General features: G+C 32.5%; 1 protein-coding gene and 1 long non-coding RNA gene across 2 annotated transcripts; both read right to left on the bottom strand.

Moving 5' to 3' along the window:
• Positions 1–13,566: 13,566 nt before the first annotated feature.
• Positions 13,567–15,465, bottom strand: LOC112328208 (uncharacterized). The gene is made up of 2 exons (XR_002982898.2): positions 14,403–15,465; positions 13,567–13,963 (listed from the first exon to the last, which is right to left on the bottom strand). It is a non-coding gene; the product is annotated as an uncharacterized LOC112328208 (long non-coding RNA).
• A 4,103-nt stretch (positions 15,466–19,568) lies between these two features.
• On the bottom strand, positions 19,569–22,571 carry LOC7456920 (probable glucan 1,3-beta-glucosidase A). The gene is made up of 8 exons (XM_024605326.2): positions 22,374–22,571; positions 21,907–22,026; positions 21,537–21,728; positions 21,035–21,196; positions 20,755–20,924; positions 20,482–20,631; positions 20,011–20,363; positions 19,569–19,883 (listed from the first exon to the last, which is right to left on the bottom strand). Exons 1-8 carry the CDS (start codon positions 22,530–22,532, stop codon positions 19,702–19,704), a joined length of 1,488 nt encoding a protein of 495 aa, XP_024461094.1. The 5' UTR covers positions 22,533–22,571; the 3' UTR covers positions 19,569–19,701.
• Positions 22,572–23,566: the final 995 nt, after the last annotated feature.

Consider the following 23,566-nt stretch of genomic DNA (forward strand, 5'->3'; position numbering starts at 1 on the left):
ATATCTCTTTATTTATAAATTGTTGAAGGTATGGCCTAGAACTTGTATGATGTATGACCTAGAACTTGTATTTTTCTTGGCCAAGGCCTTACTTTCTTACCATGTGACTTGATATATTTATACACCCAGTCCTTAAGTTTTTTTCATGGAGAAGGAGAATATTTTTCTAGAAAGTTAATTTGATGTTCTCTAGGAAGTTGAGTCATGGATTGTGTTGTGTTTATCATTGAAGAAAATATTGGTGATACCATTGGTAGTTTCATAGGCATGGAAAGTAAGCACATGAGAAAAGCTAGCACAACAGGGCTAGCCATATAGTGGTATAGCAATTGTTGTAGAAATAGGGTACAACCCTGTATAGCAGAGGCGGAATCAAGGGGAGGCAAGCAGGGGCCCGGGCCCCTGCAAAGAAAAATTATGATGACTGATTCTGTAGGTTTTATTGCTCTTAGTAACAGTGTAAGAAGATGTAATATTTAAATAGAGGGCCGTCTAATAGTAAATATATTTGTTGTTCATTGACTTTAAAATTATCGTGGAAATGGAAAGAAAAAATATAAAGTTATAAATAATTTTTTTAACTTAATGGATTTTACCCTTTTCTCTTGTTGCAGCCCTAATATGAAAGGTAAAATATAAATATATAAATATAAATAGCAAACAGAAAGATTGAAGGAGAGCTCTATTAATTAATTTTTTTTCATCAAACAAATCAAGGTTCGATGCAGCATCGCTAACCCTAAATTTAAAATTTATTTTTGTCTTGTTTTGAGATGTTTGTTAAGAATTTGATGAGATTTTTTTATAATTCTATTATTTTTGCTTCTTTTTTTTTTTTTGCTCGGATCTGCTAGTTTTACCAAAAAAATTTTGAATTCTTGTTATAGTGATGTTTTTTTTCTAATTAATTAGATATATTTTATTGGTTTGTCTTAATTATATATTTTTTTATGTTTTGTTTTTAGCAGAACCATTAAAATTACCAAATTTTTTTCTCACGATGAAGATGAAATTAACTTATCGCTTTGACTCAATTTGGTATTGCTCAAAATCTTTTACCTTGTGCAAAAATCATTATATGTTTTTATTTTTTTATAATTCATGTATAATAAATTAAAAAATATTATATCTTGTTATATTAATTTTGGCCTCCCCTAATAAATAATCCTAGCTCCGCCCCTGCTGTATAGAAAAATATGTGTTAGAGAATAATATATGCATGTATAGTTATGAAAAAAGAAAAAAAATGCAAAGGCATGTGTTAGGATAGCCCAACCAAAAATTAAGAAGAATATGATAAAGAAAGTAAAGAGAAAAGAATAGCTAACCACTTAGGGTAACCTAAATTATTGGATATTTGTAAATTGTTTAAGTTTGGAAGTGTTAGTTATTTAGATCGAGCTCAAACAACTTAGTTTTTTATTTTATTAAATTCTCTTATATTATCTGAATTCTAGGGTCTTGTATATTTCATGTCATGTCCAAATTTTAGTGGAAATGATGACATGCTCAAAAAGCTGAACAGGTTTTAATTTGATAGTAATAAAAGGGCAAGTGAAAGGAATGAGCCTCGAGGGATACATGCCATAGTGGAAAAGATTGCATTATACATCCAAAAATAAAAAAAGGTGGAATAGAATGAACCTAAACCAGACGTACACAATGAGAGCTGAGCGAGGCAGACAGCCAACAAATATCTTTCACTTTAGTAGATGTTCGGCCTTTTTTCCAGGCGACCGATGTCATGTGTTTCCTCATTGTCAGGCCACCAATAGCGGCACAAACTTATTAAGTTCAAAATATAAAATATTTTAAATATTAACAATTATCTTAATTTTCGTTTGAAGAGACTTCTTGTGTTTGAACACAAAGTAAAAGAGAATTTTGTTATATGCATTGCACTGCACTGAAGAAGGCGGTTACCTGCTCTTGTTATTTAATTGTGTTTTGCTTTCTTTCATCCTCGTTTTCTTCTTTATTTAAAGAAATGTTATGACATGTAATTAATTGTTATTTAAAATTATATTATTTTAGATTTTAAAAAAATTACATATAAAAAAAACTAAAATAATACAGTTTTGAAAAAATTAAAAAACATAATTGGATTTTTTTCAAGTTTTAACCTGGTAATAGTTTCATCTACTAAAGTACTCAATTAAAAACTGTTTGGAAGTGTAGTAAATATTATTTTTTAAATTTTTTTATTAAAAAATATATTTATAATTTTTTAAAATTTATTTTTTGATTTTAGTATATAAAAACAATTTTAAAAAATTGAAGCTAAATTGTTTAAAAAAAAACTCAAAAAATGATCGTACATGAAATAATAACATGAAACTTGGCGTCTGCGGGGCTCCGATTGACCTTTTTAAAGACACTCAAGATGGAAGCAGAAAAGAACTATTATGTGCACTTTCTGTCAATCAGTGGGTCCCTTGTGGGTCCATAACCAACGAATAGTAAACTAGACATACCGATCAAGTTATGTGAGCTTTGTCATTTACTGGCCCCACCATCATGAAAGCTAAGCAACTCCTCTAACCAGACAAGTATATTGGTTCCTTTTACCTTCTCTACTTTTTTCTTTTTTTTCTTTTTTACACAAGACAACGATCGGTATGAGAACTACCTCTTGTGACCGCGTTGAGCCTGTGGAATTCTACTTACAAACAAGTTATGAATTCAATAGATTTTGTATGAGAACATGATAATAAAATAAAATAAAAAACAATTTTGAATACGTTTTGGATGCTCGAATATCCGAGGGAATAAACCAAGATATTTTTCTATTTTAAAACTGAAATTCTCTTGAAAAGTAGATATAAAAGGCATTTTTAATGGTGGGAGTTAAGAATATTTAACTAGATAAGGCTCTAATTCAACATAATTATTTCTTATTTAAATGATATCCATCTAAACTAAAAGGTCACGCTATTATATTTGGGTTATTTTAAATAAATATATATAAAAATTATCATTTACTTTTTTTAATTTTAACTAACAAGAAACTTGATATTATAATCTCTAGAAATGAGAATTATCTACTTTAACAATGAATTAGACATCAAGATTAATAACATATTTACAAACTGAATACCAATAATATGATGTGTTTTTGGTTCTTTTGTCTCTTTGATTTTCTCATCTCTGACTAGACGTATTGGATTTGACCCTTCCTCTCTAACAAAATCGCGGGGGGGGGGGGGGGGGGGGGGGGGGGGGGGGGGGGGGGGGGGGTTGTGGGGTTATTTGCAGTACTCAATTCGAATTTCCCCTTCTAAATATGAAGAAAAATTTAGGATATATAGCGCATACACCACCCTTTCCCTCGAATATTCATCTTTAATCTCAAAAGTTAAAAAAATAAATTGAATATGAATCTAGGTTTTGCAAAACATAATTCTTTTTTTTTAAAAAAATTACAATACCTTGAAAAAATTAAAATATCTGGAAGTATAAAATTAGATATAAAAATGGACCAAGAATCGGTTCGAGTCAAACCAAGATAGTACGATAGATATGTAACCTGGGTAATAAGAAGTGTGCTAACCCGACTTAATCCATAAAATCCATGATCTACGTTATATGATTATGATCGAGATAGCTTGAAAGAAAAAAGTTGAACAAAAGCAACAAAGGTAATTTTAAAAAAAAAAAATTAATGTCAAATGATGAAATCAAAAACAAAAAAAAAGATTAAAAAAGGGATGTCATTTAAAAATAAATCAAACGATGAAATCAAAAACAAAATAAAAATAAAAAGGAATATCAACCCGCGTTAAATTTTCAAACTCGTGATTCGGGTCATTAGAGTGGAAGCATCATGCATGGAAAAACAACAAGGCACAATCCTCAGCAAATAAAATGTTAAAGAATGAAACCAATAAAAATAATTAATGAGACAAAAGGATCTAAAACATAAAAAAAAAAATAGTAATTAAAATAATGAGGGTGAAAGTCAAAATTAAAAATAAATCAGAGGGCAACTAAATTTTTTTAATTAGAGGGTTAAATTGAAAAGAAGAATAACTCAAACAAAACAATAAAAAAATCAAAAGAATAAGGACTAAATTGAAAAAAATAATACATCACAAATTTGGATTGAACGATGAAATTGAAAATCAATAAAACTTTTATAAAAAATGACAAGGATCAAAGAATAAGGATCAAATTGAAATAATTAATATATGATAAACTAGAATTGAAAGACTAAATTAAAAAAAAACAAAACTTTTACAAAAAAGCCAAGAACAAAAATAGAAATCAAAAGAAAAGGGACTGAAGCTGGAAAATTAAAAACAAAGAGGACCACCCAGCAATTTAAGGGGGAGAGAGAAAAGAAGGAAAAAAAGAAAAGAAAGAGGCCTACCGATGAAAAATCACTCAACCTCCGCCAGCACAGCTACACCGAAAGGAAGAGGACTTAGCGACGGTTCCAACAACATGATGGAAGGACAGTTTTGACCAATAAGAGACACCGCATATGACGCAGAGAATATGCAGACACCTCCCACATGCTCCAACAACTTTAAAAATTTGGATATTATTTATTTTTTGTTACAAAACTATAAAACCCTCAATAAAACAATAAACAACAAAAAAAATCAATATAAAAAGACAAAAAAAAAACCCTTGATCTAAGGCATTTTTTGTTTAACTTCAAGAGCATTTAAATAATTTTATTGTGCATTCAAAAGAAAATTACTAAAATTGCCCCTAGACACCAAGCATATATTCTTTGTCTCCAATGGCATGTTAGTATTTGTAATATTCATAGAAATACAAAAAGACCCAATAAACTAGGCTAAATGTTATTTGATTGAATGGGGTAAAATTGTAATTTCATTATTGAAAATTACAATGAAATGAGTGTGGTGCTATAGTACATGAACTATTCCCACTCCCTTTCCCTTTTAATTTCATCTTTTTATATTATTGATATCTTTAATAATTTAAAGACAGTAGCTTATTTTAAAACACAATTGTTAAACCTTTCATTAGACTTGACCACACTTAGTTATGGTCATTACAAAAAAAAAATATATATATGAAAAGAGCTCATTCTTTCATTGTGCACACATTCACAATTTATTGTGGATTTACATAGTAAATTTATCATTTTACCCCTTTTATACAAAACATTTAGCTTTGCTAAGAGGATAATTTGATCTTTTTATAACGGTTCAAATATCATTGTCAAATTCATAAAAGGTATTTGGTCACTTCATATTTTTATTGCACAGTAACATTGCTAAATTGCTCTTAAGAAATATTTTCATTTAATTACTTTAAAGGGCATTTTAGGTTATTAACTTATAGGTTGCTTCTGGTTTAGTAATTAACTAGGCTCATGAGTTTGAAAAATTAATATAGATTAACATTATTTTTTTGACAATTACATCTTTCAAAGGTGGTTATTTTGAAAAATAAATTTCGTTATTTTATTTAATTTTCTTTCAATCAGGTTAGCCTCATTCCATGATCTAGGCAGCAGGTTTGACTGGGTGGTCTAGGTATTTTTTGAGGTCGCTTTTTTTTATCTTATTTGGTTTTGTACTTCAAAACTCCATTCTTTTGAAAACTAAGCTTCACTTTTTTTCTTGTTTTGCCTTTTATTAGGCTTTCTCGTTTGCATGATAATCATATTTTTTTTGTTATGATGTGAAGTTGTGGATTTTTTCCACTTCTTTATTAAAATAATAAAAGAATTTCCAAATGTATTTATTTTTAATTTGTGGCTAGATTTTGATTGGATTAACTATGTTGACTAAATCAACAATTTGGATGGACCAATTAGAAACCCTAAATAATAATGACTTTCGGAATATTGGGATTTAGCATCAATTAGGTGGCCATCTAGGTTTTGTAACTATGCTTAAAAATCTTTCTTTCATTCTTTAAATGTTAAACTCCTCAAACATTTCCTAATATTAAAGTCATTTGTGTACTTTTAATTTTAGGTTTTACCTCCCTGTATTTTAATATATTTGAAATCAAATATTTTATATTTTTTAAGGTTACCTTTATGTTTTGCATATAAAATTAATGAAATAACTTTAATGCCTTCATCTTCAATGACTTTTAAGCTAACACTTCAATTTTTTTATGGAATTAATTTTAAATTTTAGAAATAATATCTAATATCATAATTTTAATTCCCCATCTATAAATTTTTATTTTATTTATTATTTTAAATAAAGAAGAGATTTTAAGGCTACTAGTGTTTTTTTAGACAAAAAAAGAAAGGGTATTTAGACTATTACTTTTTTTTTTAAGAATAACTAAATAAAAAAACGAACCTGCTTTTTTTATAACCTTGATGTTCTTATTAAGAATTATAAAAAATTTAGATTGAAAACTCAATTTAGAGATCTTGAACGCTTGGCAGATTCAATTAAAACAATAATTCTATAGTGTGCCTTTAGGGAAGTCAAAAATAATTGTGTTCGCATACAGTGTTTTCAAAAAGTTCTGTGATTTTTCTAAAGTGGATATGAAATAGCGCAATCCTTTAGCCACTCATGCACTGTAAAAGGATTGTTTGAAATTATGATAGTGATTTTATTCAAAAATATATTAAAATGATGTTTTTTTATTTTTTTAAAATTATTTTTAAGATTAGCACATTAAAACGATCCAAAAATATAAAAAAATTATTTTTTTTAAAAACGAGGGTTGGATCGTATTTCCAAACAATCTCTAAGTATCAATCCGAAGACGCACATGTGCAAGCGTGGGAGATAGATTTAAGGCAGGTTTGGAATCGTGATAGCGGTTACGGTTTAAAGTGTTTTTTCTTAAAAATATATTAAAATAATTTTTTTTAAAAATTATTTTTGATATTAACACTTTAAAAAGTTTTTAAAACATAAAAAAATTTATTTATAACAAAAAAAAATTAAAAAAAACACAATTTATTTTACACCACATTTCCAAAAACACTTTTACAAATTATGTGATCCTCGTTCTGAAGGGCAGGAGTCGAGAGGCAAATGGGCACCCACCCACCCACCCACCGACCCTCACACAGACTAATGTACGGTTGAAAAGGCAAGCAATTCCACAAAAATTGATCTTGTAATTATTGACGTTGCCTACCATACTGACTTCTGAAATAAAAAAAGATGGATAGACAAAGTTGCTATAATTAATGGCTGCATAAAGGAGACAGTCTCTCCAATCAGTTTTGTCCCACTAAAGTTTCTGCAATTTATATGTGATGCACTCATCGGCCACCTCATTGGGAGCCAAAAAAGAATCCCCAGACATCAATTATAGGTGTCGATACCTTCCTTTCTCTTTATTCCATACAATTTGTTTTTGTTTGAAAGAGAAGCGCAGACTACAGTGTAACTCATGCAAATTTCAAGAAGGAATTATATACATTGATAATGTGTTGTAAGTAACCAATATATATATATATATATATATATATATATATATATATATGAATTGATTAACTTTATAAATTAAAATTTTACATGTGAAATCCATAACCCGGATTATAATACTGTGATAATTTCATAAAAAATAAATAAAAAACATTACAAAGCTAAATTTTCAATTGTCTAAAGGATGAAATTAAAAATAAAAATCAATAATAAGATAAATTTTTTCTTGTAATTCTCTTTAATTTTAAAAAATATGATAACAAAAATTAAATAATAATAAGATTTAAAAACCCCGTGTTACCCCTCTCATTTTTGTGACTTTTGCTAATCCAGAATCAAAATTTTCCTCAAGCTCTTTCGTGAATTGAATCAATCATTACCACGATTGTATCACCAAAACCATTGTTGAAAGCCAAATTAGCTTTTCTGCTACTGGTTCAAGAAACAAAACAAGAAAGAGAGATTAATTAAAAAATATATCTCGACTACTTTCTCTTTATCCATTTAGTTAGATCAGTTATCATTTCTAATTACACCTAATCAACACAAACAATCTCATTCTGACTTTGCTGCCTTTCGACCCTCTCCCTCGAGCTCACTAAATATGACATCTCCTCACATGATACACTCTTGTTCATTGGTGTTTGTGGAGGTTTCAGTTATTTTGTTGGTAGTGGCCGATGGTAATAATGAACTCATGTTTGTTTATGATGGCTGTGAGTGACAGTGGTGGTGGTGGTCGGTAGTGTTTTATTGGCCTTCTGTGTTTTAAGGGGGTGAAAGAGAAAGGACATATATGGTGGTTGGCAGTGGGGATGGAGAGGCATGAGCTTCGGGATGAGTACAAAACTACATCATCCGCTGGAGTTGTGTTGCAAGTCGCTCAAATTTTTAAATGTAAATTCAAAATAGGATACATATTAGATATTTTTTTAAAATATTGAAATGATAAATCAACACAAGTTAACTGATCAAATTTGTGATCTAGATTATGAGAGTGTGATAACTTTATAAAAAGAAAATCAAACTAAATTACGAAAATTAATTCTTAATCAACTCAATATCAAAGAATTTTTTTTTGAAAAACAAATAATTAAAAAAGAACAAAAAAAAATATATGAGTTCGAAACATGTGATCAAATAACTTTATAGAAAACAAAAAAATATATAATGTGAAGCTCAATTAAAAATCAATTTAATTTTAAAAGATGAAATAAAAAAAAATCAATTAAAAATAACCAAAAAAATAACCCAAGTAAGGCTGAACTAACATGTTAAACTTGGAATATAAGTCATGAGACATTGATAATTTCATAAAAAAACAAAATAAAAAATAATAAAAAATGTATGAAGCTCCATTTTTAACATATCAATGTTGAAGGTTGAAATCGAGAAAAAAAACTAAATCTATGAAACCAAGATAACACTATAGAAAACAAATTAAAAAACAATTATGAAGCTTAATTTTTAAACAACTTAATATTAAATAATAAATTAAAAAAAAACTAAATAAAAAAAGAATATTGAGTTATTTGGGGATGAAATTGAAAAAAAATATTCAATTAAAAAAACAAAAAAATATGAACTTGGTTAACCTGGGTCAACCTGCCAAACTCGTGACCCAAGTCAACCTACAAAACTTGCAACCCAAGTCATTAGATCAGGATAAAAAAAACCAAAACTTACGAAACCTAATTAAAAAATATTCAATTACAAAGGATCCTGAAAAAATGAATCCGAGACAACCTACCAAACCCAAAACCTAAGTCATGAGATTAGGATAATCCTATAAAACAAAAATACAAAGCTTAATTTTCAAGCAAACCAATGTTAAAGGATGAAATAAATAAAAAATCAATTAGAAAAAGTAGCCCAAAGAAAATAACCCGAGTCAACCGGATTAACTTATTAAACTCGTGATGAGGTCATGAGATTGAGATAAATTCATAGAAAGCAAATGAAAAAAGTTACAAAGCCCCACTCCTAAAAGATCTAATATTGAAGATTTAAACTGAGAAAAAAAACTAAATCTATGACATCAATATATAAACCAACATAAAGAAAATACAAAAAAATATTATGAAGCACAATTCTCAAAATAACATAATAATAAAGGATGGGATTGATAAAAAAAACTAATAAATAAAAAGAAAAATTGTGTTGTTGAAGGGTGAAACAAAAAAGAAGAAGAAAAAAAAAAGCACAAAACATTATTATAGTGAATAATGTTTTATGAGTATGATTACAACGATTTCGCCACACTTTTTAATGTTTTGTTAAAAGGTGGCTCGTGCCATGTTGTGCGCTAAACCAAGTTTGTTTTTAATACAAAAAACAAATATGCTAAAACATTGCTGGCATGTTTTTAAAAGTAAGAAAAAAATCCCCGATTCGAGACATAGATACGACTAGGTTAAGAAAAACAAGCTTTATTTATTTATATTATAAAAAATAGGCAATCACAATAAATCATAAAATATATTATTGATAATGATGACATGTAATAAAAGAATGGTTGATAATCAAAAGTTCTTTAATCTTACCTGTTAACAATGCAAGAACTAAATGGAGTTTAATAAAATAATATCTAAAATATATTTTCCCAAATCGGCCAAATTTTGAAGGACTAAACTAAAGAAAAGATTAATTAAAAAAACAAAAAAACAAAGACTCAAGATAACACGGGTTAACTTTCTATCCACATAACTCAGGTCATGTGACTTATAGGATAAACCAAAAGAAAGGAAATAAAAAAATTATGAAACTAAATTTACAACCAACTCAATATTAAAAGATGAAATAAAATAATATCAATTTAAAAAAGAAAAAAAAATCGATGTCAATCCATATCAATCTTCCAAACTCGTGATCCAGTTCATAAGATCAGGATTACCCATAGAAGGCAAGTAAAACAAATTTGCATAGCCTAATTTTCAACCAACCAAATATTAAAGGACAAAATTAAAAAAAAAAGAAATCAATTGAAAAAAGGACCTAAAACAAAATAAATAACAATAAAAAGAACAATGATCAAATTTGATATAAAACACAAAATAATTGTCCACCTTGCTATTTTAGATGAGTGAGTGTAAAAATTGAGAAAAGAAAAAAAAAGAGGGGAAGAAAAAAAAAACCAAAGTCGACTCGTAGATCAATCACTGTCCCATAAGGAAGACCTTGTCAAAGCGTTTGGAGCTCCACTATGAAAGATTGGATTTGGTGGTGGATGAAGTTGCATGCATTGCCTAAGCGCAACTACTTCACTCACATGCCAGCGCGGGCATTGCATGTGCCAACAAAGTCTTACATGCTCGCTCACTTTAGTATCTTAATCCTGAATTGTTCTGGATCAATAGATTTTCATTTTTTTTTTGGTTAAATCAAGAATTAAACAAGTGCCAGAATTTGTCCTCGATGTTCCGAGATCATTATATATAGGTAACCAAAATAAACCATTAAGTCTAATCTTAAATAAAGACAACGTGCAAAGGTCAAATTAAACAAAAAAAAGTTGAGTGACAAAAAAGAAAGTTGAAATTTTCTTTGCCTGTACAAATTAGTCCATGATAGTAGAAAAAATGATGGCTTAATATTGTTTTTTAAAGATTCAGATTGGGTCCCAAACCTCAAATTGTTTTAAACCAATGAAATTGAGTTTTATACTGTTAAATCTAGCATTAACCTAGAGACAAAATATCTTCTCGATACCTGCGAGATTCTCCTATTTAGACATAGGAAACAAATTACCTAGATCAGTTACAAACCAACACAATATGAAAGGATCAAATTGAAAGACCAATTTTTTTTTAATAAAAAGAAACCACTATGGATTATTATTGTAATCCATTTTAATTACTAAGAGGGGCTTCAGTAATTTCACAAGCAATCTTCTTTTTTTGAAAAAAAATTATATAAGGTTATATTTGTCTTTTTATAATTATTTAATTTTTTATAATAAAAATAATAAAAAAATAATTTTTAAATTTCTAACCTTTTTTTGGCAATAATCCACATTTCACATGATCAACATGAAAAAATTACCCCTTCAACAATATTATTAATGTAGCATTTGATTACTATTTTGAAAAAAAAAAAGACAATGCAAGCATAAATATTTTTGGATGAAGAGAAATAAATGGAAATATAAAAATAAATATATTTCTTGAAAAAATTTGAAGTGATTTTTTATACTTTCAAAACAAGAGGTTAAAAAAAAAAATATGGCTCATGAGATAATATTTATTATTGTTTATTTATAAAATATCCATGTAAAAAACTTTTAATTTCAAAATTGTCCAAATAAGTCGTGTACGGATAAAAGTTATTATTATCATAGTTTTAAAACCTGACTTGAGTTTAACCCAAGACAACGCCTAGGTCACATGTTATGGGAGGGTCAACCCAATTTAATCCCAATTTGTTTTTTTAAAAAAATGTTGTTTTGACCTTTTTTTTTTAAAAAAATATTAATGGGTTTTTGACTTGTGTTTTATCCTGGATCGACCGAGTCGCGAGTCGGCCTAGAATTTTGACTGATTCAATCATTCCTCTATTTTATTTAAAAGTGGACTGGTCTAGTCCCTAGGTCAAGCCAGTTTGGGTTTTATAACTTGAACGATTATACTATTATTAATTTAAACACTCAATATAAACTATAGTAAAAAAATAAAAAATAAAATCTAATTATTTTTTAAATATGTAAATTTGATAATAGTATATATTAAGGATAAGATAATTTTTTTTATAATTTATTCTATATTTTTCATCATCAACCAAATAAAAGACAAAAACAATCACTTTATCTTATACGTACACTATTATAAAATATTATTTTATCTATATCTTCTATTTTATTTTGTCTTTCTATCTTTACTATCGTTGTTTCCTTTTAATCTACAACAATATCAAAACACTATCTAAGATTTGATAATTTTGAATATAAAAATAACGAAACTTAGGTTTGTAACAATAGACTAAAGATCCTTTGATGCACTGTATAACACAAGATGGGATATCATAATGTAAAACTGTTTAATGTACACATGAAATAGGATAAGAGATGGTTCTTGTCTTGTATCATTTCTAAATTTCTATCTCACCATGCATCCTCCTAGAACAAGCTTGTATTTTTACATACTCATTGTTTTTTTTAATGTGAAACTATCTTTCAATCTTTTAAACTTTGGGCTTTTTCTCATATTCTTATTATGAAAATAAAAAAAAATATTCATTTTAAAAAATAAATAAATTAAATTTTTATTTAATAAAAAATAATAATTTAATTATTTGGAAAATAACTTAAAATAAAAAATTAATAATAAAATAGAGGAAATAAAATAATAATTTTATTTATAAAAGTAACAACATATCCATAAATAAAAAAAATTAAAAAAAATCGATTAGTGATTAAATATATTTAAAAATACGTAATTATTTTAAATTAAAGAAATTAGTTATTTTTAATAAGGAATTTCTAAGAGCATAATAAAAAAATATTTTATTTATGAAACAAATAGGAACTAAATAAAATAATATAAAGTGTTTTATTTTTAATATAAACTAATTCTATGACTTGAACACAATTAAAAAAGACTTAAATTATTATTTTTATATTTATACACATGATAAAAATATAAGGGTATCATCGTTCTTGTAGTTTTTTTTTTTTTTTTTGTCATGTCCTATACTCGTTAAATGCAAAATGGAATAATATTAATTGTCTAGTCCACTTCAATGTGCATCAAACAGGAGATAAGACAACGTTTTGTTTTCTTGTCTTTTTCATTCCAATCCAATTAAGTCTCGTCCCACCTCAATTAAATGATATTGAATAAGATAGGATAAGTAATTTTTACAAATTAAACATGTCATATTTTATAGGCTTAAGACAAGATACGATAAATATTTAAAAACAATAGTAATAACCGTTAATTAACATCTCATGTTTATTCATTTTTCAACAATAAATAGGCAAATGGTAATTTATGTTTTTTGGTTCAATGGCTATTCTCAAAGAGCAAGATTTTTATGAAAAAAATATATATATGAAAAAAAGAGCTCATTTTATTTCTTTTATTAAATTGTTAAACAATATAAAAATAGTTTATTTTATTCTATTTTGTGTAATGTAGCTTTAATTGTTAACGAAACAAAGCGGAGATAAAAATCATACCCAAGAGTCCAGAAACCCAAATTGAAGCTCCAAATTACAAGATCCAAAACGATTAAAAACATGGGCTCCACTTATTGGGCCTGTAATTTCTGAACCCCAACTTCATATTACAACTGGATCGCTGGTTGAAGATGGGCAAGCCCACAGGAGCAAAGACCAAATATCTAAGCTGACACCCAAATTCCCTCGCTAGTAAAAATTGCCCAGCATCGGGAGCTCACTACTATCTAGGAACGATATCATTCAAACGAAGGTGGATGCTGCTACTGCACTAGTTATATGAATGTGATTTGTTTCCACAATGCTTCCTTCTCCCCTGGTTATTTCTAGCACCGCCTTCATTTTCTGGACATAGGCACTTCTGTAGCTTCGTTGACATGAACTGCACTTGAGTTCCATCCTACAGTAAATTTAAACGACAATACAGTAAAACAACAACAACTATTGGAAATCTTCAATGCCTTGTGTAATGAACTGTTAATATTTATACAAGAAATTTAAAAAAGTTTCCTTGTATGTGTATTTGGTGGGAGCTCATATGACTTGCGAGTGATCATCCTATAAGTGGGTTTCTCTATTAGAGTATTTGAACCTTCGTTCTCTTATTCATTAATATTCAATATTCTTAAGTTCTGCAACATTTATAGAGAGATTATAGGCTTAAACTATCATAATTCAATAAAGATTCTAACTACTAGTTCAATGATGATTCTAATTAAAAGATTCATGATATAAATGTATATATATATTAACTTTTCCGTTAATGTATTTTGATCCAATTTTAGGTAGTAATTTAGAAAATATAGTTAGATGTCTATTTCAAATCTTCAAGTACCCACAATGTGTGGTTTCCTTTGATAGTCGAGGGCTTGGTTGCTTGTAGTTGTTGCTGCCCAACCTTTGTGATCTTTTTCAACTCATTCACTTGAATCCAGTTGTTTGCATTGATGAGTTGGGAAAAGTCTAATATACGTTCAACTCTAACAATTACTAAACATTAGTGATCTTTTTCTTTTCCCCTGAAACATGCTCTCTCCTGAAACTATGGAACCAACGACAGAAGAAACTGATCTGCTGTCACGATCAAGCAAGAAGGTCAAAGTGGGAGACAACAACAATCACGCGGATGGCGACACAAGACAGGGCCTTTCTCGGGAGGGAAAAGGGGGCATAAGTTATAGAGACTCTCTGATGGGATCTCCTTATTTGTGCCATAACACTAGTGGCGAAAGCCTTCTAGTGGATTGTATTTCTGAGGATGAGGATGAGGATGAGGATGAGGATGATGATTGTGATGAAGAGGACTGCCCAGTGATCAGACTTTCAGTGGAGGAAAAGAAACGTATCAGAGCACCATGGAGACAGACCCTAATAATTAAAATTATGGGACGAAAGGTGGGATACATGTATCTGCACAAACGACTCAAGACACCATGGAAGTTACAAGGGGACCCAAGTCTGGTAGATTTGGGTAATGAGTTCTTTCTGTCGAAATTTTCTAATAATGAGGACAAAGAACATGTGTTGTTTGAAGGACCATGGATGGATGCGGATCACTACCTGACCATCAGAACTTGGCACCCAAATTTTGATCCATATGTAGCTACGATTGACAAGGTAGCGTGGGGGTTAGATTACCGGACTTAGCAATGGAATATTATGATAATTCTGTTCTGTGGAACATAGGGAACAAATTTGGAAAAACATTTAAGGTGGATAGGAACACGTGTTTGGCATGAGAGGCAACTTTGCCAGAATATGTGAGGAGGTTGATCTCACGAAGCCACTCTTAGCTAAATTTAAAGTACGGAGGAGGATAAGACGTATCATGTACGGAGGTTTGCCCCCAAGCAAAACCCTTAGAATTTGAACAAGGAGGAGATGGCCATTCGGGGATGAGGAATAATAGCGAGCCAGAAGCCATGGACAACCCCGCCATGCCTGCAAATCCGGTGGTGAGACCGGAGGTATTAGAGACATATGGCATGTGGATGATTGCGGAACGAAGGGGGAGACGTCAGAACGGGAAAGCGGTAGTCACGGCGGATAATAGGAAGCACATCAATGGTCGTAATCCCGAGATTGCAGGGGCTGTTACAAAACCTAGTATAACGGCTAATGGGCAGATTAATTCGTCACGTTATAATGTGTTAAGTGACATTGATTTTGTCAGCGAGAAAACTGGGGCTGACAACGTTAGTATTGAAGGGCTTCAACCACGTGTGAGAGATTTTAAAAAAGGTAAGGAGGTTTATGGGAGGGTGGATGTGCAAGGTAACCATGGACATCAAGGAGGCCCACGAAATGGGAAGGCCTTGGTGGAGGCCAGAGTTAATGGGCGAAAGATCTTATGTGTAATAACAGGGCTTTGCAAGAGAAGGATAGGAATGGGCCCACGACTCCCATAGTTACTAAAGCTGAAAAAGATGCTGCAAAATTCTAAGAGAAGACAGCTCTGGTTTTGGGCAACAGCCAGCAAAAACAAGACAATTGTACTGGGATGAATGCAACAGAGGCCAGTAGCTCGTTCGCTGTCCCAATTGCTGCTGATCATCCTATTCATAATAGCTTGCGGGACGGACCTCAGGAACCAGAACGACCTGTTGCTGTCGTTTGGATGGAGGAGGAGACTTGCAGTGTAGGGCTAGATGACGGGCTAGTTGGGGAAAATTTTATTGATGAAGTCAGAATGGCTTATGTAGAGGAATGCCGGGAGGTAAGAATTCTCTAATGAAGATCGAGCCCGGTGGTCGTCTCTTTCTGATTATAAATATTTTGAGTTTATTATACTTGAACTGCAGAGGAGCATGAAACAATAGTTTTTGTGCAGTGGTACATGATTTGAGAAGAAACTATAGCTTTAATATTTTAGCTGTCGCGGAGCCGAGAGTGAGTGGTGCAGTGGCTGACAGAATTGTGGAGAATTTGGCATTTGAGTCTAGTTACGGGGCTGAGGCTCAAGGTCTGGGGGCCTCTGGTTGCTTTGGAATAAAACTATATTTGACATAAAAATTCTGAAAGCCTCTACGCATTTGATTCATGGCATGGTAGACGAAGGGAAGGATTCAGCTTGGATTTTTACTGTGGTGTATGCTATGGATGGTGGTGGGTGACTTCAATCAATGAAATTTTGGTAGCGTCGGAGAAAGAAGGTGGAGTAACTGTTGATGTGAGGAGGTGCATTCGGTTTGGTAGGTGGGTGCAGAATTGTGGCTTGATTGATTTGGGGAGTAACGGTCCGAAGTTTACTTGGAGAGGGGCTGAAAGAAGGGATTATGTGAGTATGTGAAAGATTGGATAGATGTTTTGGTAATTCGCAATGGAGACTGAAGTTCCAGGGTGCAAGTGTTATGGTGCTTCCAAGGGTTAGATCAGATCACTACCCTGTTCTGGTGGTATTGCAGGAGCAAGACAGGACTTTACAAGGTATGAATAGACCTTTTTGTTTTGAGGCTGCATGGTTTGGGCATGATAATTTCACATCTTTCATCCAGGAGAATTGGAAACATGGAGCGGATTTACCTCACGCGTTGGAAGTGATGACAGCCCAGTTGAAAAGATGGAATAAAGATGTGTTTGGCAACATTTTTATGAGGAAGGAAAGGGTTCTGGCGGGATTAGGGGGAGTCCAGCAAGCTCTAGCAGTTAAAGGAAACAGCTATCTGAACCGTTTAGAGAATCAACTGCTTACGGAGTATCATCAGATATACTTAGACAAGAGGAGGTTCATTGGTACCAGAAATCAAGGTGCCAATGGATCACCTTTGGGGATAGGAATACTTCCTATTTCCACATAAAAACTATAATTAGGAGACAAATAAAAAAAAAATTGGAACATTGAAGAATGCTAATAATCAGTGGGTGTGTGATGAGGATTCTCTGAGAGAGATGGTAAGAGAGTTTTATCAGACGTTGTTCACGAAGGAAGATGGGGTAGAGCAGAGAAGAAGGCTTCAGGGTAATTTTCCTATTATTGAGCATGGTCAACTAGATCTGTTAGCAGGACCCGTAAAAGATGATGAAATTCAGATAGCTTTATTTGGCATGAAGCCATACAAAGCCCCTGGTCCAGACGGGTATCAGCCGTTCTTCTTTCAGTCACAATGGCAAGTGATAGGACCGACGGTATGTCGCTACATCAGAGGTATTTTTGAAGGTGATTCGAAGTTAGCAGATATCAGCCACTCTCACCAGGTATGATTCCAAAAGTTCAGGCTCCAGAGTATTTGCATCAGTTTCGACCTATTGGGCTCTGTAACGTAACCTTCAAATTGTGACAAAGGTTTTGGTGAACCGACTCAAACATCTAATGCTGAAGTTGATCAGTGAGTTTCAGAGTAGCTTTGTGCCGGGAAGGCATTTTACGGACAACATAACCGTAGCACAGGAGGTTAAACATTCTTTGCGGAAGATGAAGGGAAGGCGAGGGATTATAGCTATCAAGGTGGATCTCGAAAAGGCATATGATCGATTGCGTTGGGATTTTATTGGAGAAACACTCACAGAAGCAAGGCTGCCGAATGATGTGGTGGAGCTCATTATGAAGTGCATAGAATCTGCTTCTCTAAGTGTGATGTGGAATGGAAGGCCAGCCCCGAAGTTTCGACCTAGACGAGGCGTAAGACAGGGAGACCCATTATCCCCCTACATTTTTGTCTTGTGCCTTGAAAAATTGTCGCAAATAATTAACAGGGAGGTGGATAATGGATCCTGGAGACCGTTCAGAGTGAACAGACGGATGAGTGGGTTTAAGACCACAGATGACTTGGGCAAATATCTAGGTATTCCTTTGCTTCATCAGCGGGTTACTAAATAAACTTACAGCTATCTTATTGATAATTTACAGAAGAAGTTAGCTGGCTGGAAGCCTAATAACTTATCCCTAGCTGGGAAAATTACACTTTGCAAATCGGTACTGTCCACAGTACCTCTTTATCTGATGCAGTCGGCCATGCTCGCTAAAAGCATTTGCTACGAAATACAAAAAATCTGTAGGAGATTTATTTGGGGTCAGAAGGATCGAAGAGATAAAATTCATCTAGTCAAGTGGGAGACTATGTGCCGCCTAAAGTTGATGGTGGTCTGGGATTAAGAAGAATGGAAACTATGAATAAGGCTTTTATTATGAAGTTGGCTTGGGGTATCATACAGGACAGTAGAAGTTTGTGGGTGAGAGTATTAAAAGCAAAGTATATGAAGCATCTTGATCAGGTGGATCAGGTTCACGCTAAGGGGAAGGATTCAAGTTTGTGGAAGGAAATATGCAAAGTGTGGCCTCAGGTAACGCAAGGCTTGAACTGGGCTAGGGGAAGTGGAAGAAATGTTCGGTTTTGGAGGGACTCTTGGTTGGAGGGCTATGGCCCCTTACTCTCTCTTGCAACTCAGGATATTCCTGAGGATTTAGTTAATTGTTCTGTTGTGGATATGTTGGAGGATGACAAACACTGGAAGTGGGATAGTTTTGCTTATTTACTTCATGTTCAGGTAGTGATGCTGCTGGCTGGATATCCCCCTCCCTCTCAAAACATGGAGCAGTTGCTCACAAGGCTGTTTTGACGAATGAAGTGAGATGGAGGCGAAAGATTGCAGTGTTTACCGGTTTGGAGTTAGCCTGGTCAAAGGGATATCAGAAATTAATTGTGGAATCGGACTCTGCTATTGTTATGGATCTTATCACTAAAGATAAAATAAATATTGACAGGAATTACTGTCTTATCACGAAAGCTAGGAACTTGTTAGCAAAGGAGTAGGAGGTTCAGACGACTCATGTTTACAGGGAAGCAAATTCTGTAGCAGATTGATTAGCAAATTGTGGTTTAACAAAAAACCTGTTTGACAGGAATTTTTGTATTCCTGATAATCCATCTGCGGGTGTTTTTACCACTTTGTATTATGATTTTATTGGGTCAACTGGTACTCGTTTAATTTAGTTGGGCGCTCCTTTCTGAATTTCAAAAAAAAAAAAAAAATATTTCCTTCTATGAAACCAAACAAGATAACAGTGATACAGTTAAGTAAATTTTTTTTTTATTAACCTTGGTTATTAATTAACAGAAAAACGAGTACGCTTGGCTTTGCAAGCCTAGAAGGAGCCCTAAAGCCAGCTACTACTACTAAATTAATAGCCAGGGTGAGAATCTAGAGCTTTATATAGTTGTTCTCAATCATCCATTTGAGACTCCAGTGGTCACCTGCACACTTATAAGCCCAATATGCCCATCCAAATGTGGCACGCCCATAGACATCCAGTTGAGCCTTGGCAAAGTTCTGGTAATCTTGCATCGATGCTCCCTGAACTGCCCAATCTCCAGTCCATTCCCCTGCAAAATTTCATTTAACAATCAACATTGTTTTCTGAACTAATACAGTTAATGGTAGACCAAACTAAGGATATTAAAAATAAAAATTTATCTGTCTTGATTGCAGAAAATCTGGTTTTGGACTTGCCTACAAAACTGAGGGGGCCATTTGTAGTTGTCACTGTTGTTAGAGCACTAGCTCGCTGATTATAGATATAGTCAATGTTCTGTTGGGGATTCATGTTATTGAATGAATCTGAAAATAGGTTGTAATAATGCACATCAATGACTACACGTTTGAGACCGCTTGCAAATGAGAGGAGCTCTTTGGAATCAGCAGGCCCTAGTCGATTTGAGAGGATCACATAAGCATTTTCAGAGTGCTTCCTTACGGCATCATATCCAGCTTGATAATACTTTATTAGGGTGTCTAGATTGACTCCCGGGGCCATCGGTTCATTCATCAATTCAATTGCGGCAAGACTTGGTTTGTCGGCATACCTGCTTAGTTGCACTCTGTATTAGAACTCAGGGAAACTTCCATAACCGTGCTTTTGATTTCGGTGAATCTATCTTACGGGAAAAAAAGAAGAAGAAAATCTTATTAGATGTGTTAAACCTTTCTGCAAGGAAGTCTATGACAGCCACCGTTTCCTGAATGTTTGATTCTCCCCATTCCTGATACCCATCTCGTGTCGCGCTATGATCATTGCCATTTTGTGAAGCTTGAACTGCATGCAAATCAACGATGACCTTCATGCCGTATTTCCTGCATAAAAATATATAAATAACGATCATAGTTATATTTAGCACCTGTTCAGAAAAAAAGTAGCCAAAAACAATATTAAACCGTTAAGCGTTAATTGATTTCAATTATTAAATGGCTACTCACTGTGCCCATGTGAAAGCATTGTCTAAGGCTTTCAAAGAGCCACCGACAAAAGGTTTCGGTGGTGTGGGATCACTGGCGATCCACCATCCAACTGGAATTCTGACAGCATTAAGACTATTTTCTGACATGAAGCGGAAGTCCTCTTCAGTGATGTAAGAGTTCCAATGATCCTAGGATGAACAAATTTGCAAGTTATGCATGATTTAATTATTCCTCTAGTTTATAAAATGCTAGAACAGACATCTCTTCTCTTGTTTATGTTACGAATTAAAAGTTTTACCTGCAAGACCTGAGGAGCTCTGTCTGGGCCATAACCATTTGTGAGTTGATATTCACCTCGGAAGGAATATATATTGACAATGGTCATTTTGAATACTGATGGATCGCTGTCCTCCCAACCTGAGCCGACATAATCTGCAGTTACCAATGTCTCTGATGATGCCTGATTACACAACGAGAGCAAAGTAATTCTTCATTTAATGTGGATAATTTACTAAACTGATCATGTCTAGCTATGCCTCAGACCAGCACAATGATCCAAAGTGTTAATCATAGCCATGATCACTATTCACTAGCATGTACATAACTGTTCTATAACTGATAAGAACCTAGATTCACTGGAAATCGTGCTTGAGTCTACATACACCCTGTCCATACTATTCCAATGGGAAAATTTACCATTACCCTAAACTAAACTAATCCAGACAAAGTTCCAGAGCCCAAATTACAATAGAAGTGAAGTTAACAGTTCTGTTGTTAAAAAAGAAAATGTTAAGCAATACCTGAATGAACTGTCCATTTGATGCTTGGAGGCGAACTCGATTCCGGTCATCGTTATTTCTTATAATCTGGAATGTTTGTGAGTTTCCAACAGTATCTGAAACTGCTGTTACTTTGTCTCCTTGATCCTCCAGCCCCACAAACTGCTTGTTGAACACTCTAAAGTTGAAATATGTCTCATTGATCCTCCACAACTGTGTAATAAAGCAACAGAAAAGTAATGGTGAGAAACATGCAACATGATATTGCAATCATAGACAATCACAGAAAAGTAAATAGTCCTAGCTAGATATTTTCAAGGCCAAAGAAAAGGTCAAATAGTAGACTAATAATGAACGAAGTCTAGCTAGATCATTATCTTAAAGATCTTACTCTGAACGTTTCCCAGCCAGAGGCTGAGGGCCGGTTGGCTACTAGGACGGTCCCGCCTCCATTTTCAGAGCTAAGATACTTCTGCAGCTTTGTGGACAAGAACTGCACTTGAGCTCCATCCTACAGTAAATTTGAACAGAAAAATGGTTAAGCAACAATAAAAGACTCATATATAAGAAAATTTCAGCTTTAAAAATAGCAGTAAATATTTAAGACCAACACTTTCTGTTATTGTTCTCCGATGTACAAGAAAAGCATCTACAGGTAAAAGAAAAGAAAAGAAAAGAAAAGAAAAGAAGCTACTTTGATCTTTCATGTACTAAGATGTCCAATGAGGTCTTAAGGGAGTGAGGTTTTTGCTGGAGAGATTAAATTTAATGTTTTGGTGGGTGGTTCACACATGAGGCATGGGTGATATATAAGTTGATCGATGTTCTTGAATAACATAAAGTTAAAAATAAGATTACCAGGAGATCATTGTTCGGCATCCCATCATAGAGAGAAGGTTTCATCCACCCTTCAGTAACAAGCCAGTTTCCTAAATTCACAGCTTTAAATGGCTGTGCAAGAGAAAGAGGGGAGAACACGAAAAAAAGAGTAGCCAAGATAAAGAAATAGTAAGCCATTATTCGCTCTCTTTTTATGAGAATGAAAGGATTTAAGGTTGTAATACATAGAAGAGAAATATATATAGAAGTAGACATGTAGATATTTAACGAAGACTTCGGTATTTGGGTTTGGGACCCTTGACGAAGACTTTGGGGCCCTTGCCGTGTTCTATTTGTTATTAACAAATTATTAATTAGAGGAATCCGCGTATATGTGTTTAGTTTATTAATAGATGATGTTCTAGAACCTAATATACACACGAATGAGGTTTTTTGAGTATTTGTACAGTAAGTAATTATATATTTATATGAAATTTTATTCTTCAAAGCTCGAGAAGCAGGTGATTAATAGTAGAAAACTCAACACTTGTAAATAATTTTTTTTAATGAAGTTTAAAGATCTTTTGATGATAAAGTTTGTGACTTTTAAGTAAAGAATTATAATAAATGTGATAAGAAAAGAATTTGGGGAAGATATGAGAAGAAAAAAACAGAGGTTTTGGAGAGTATTTTTGTTTATTCAATGCCCCTCATTCAATACAGAAACGTGAACCTAAATAGGCCACCTCAATACAACAATAAATCAAAATAACCAGGACTCCAGTAGTGGAGCTGAAGACTAGAAATGCTTTCAGCAACTCCTATTCCTCATTACATTATTAATTGACTAATTCAATAAAACACAAAACAATAGTAACCCGCGTAAGCCTTATACCCAGCTGTACCCCAACCATGCACCCAATCACCCACGTAAATAGAGATTTCTTATCAAAATAAGAGAATAAACTTTAAATTTCAAGAATAAGAGTGTTTTTTTTCTTATTTTTGTATGATAAATCTTTTGAGAATTAAAATATAAATACTTAGAGAATAAAAATTATGAACCCTGTACCTGGATGATTAAAGGGGTATTTATAGCCTCTTAACCTTGTCATGTTGTTAGAATAGAGGGGTTGGAAAGTTATTTCCTTTTGATAACATTAATGAGGGATAAATCTCATTTACACAATATTAAATGGGGGGCAAATATCTCTTACACTATATTAATGAGA

The sequence above is a fragment of the Populus trichocarpa genome, chromosome 7 (genome assembly GCF_000002775.5).
Source record: "Populus trichocarpa isolate Nisqually-1 chromosome 7, P.trichocarpa_v4.1, whole genome shotgun sequence".
In the NCBI taxonomy this organism is placed as follows: domain Eukaryota; kingdom Viridiplantae; phylum Streptophyta; class Magnoliopsida; order Malpighiales; family Salicaceae; genus Populus; species Populus trichocarpa.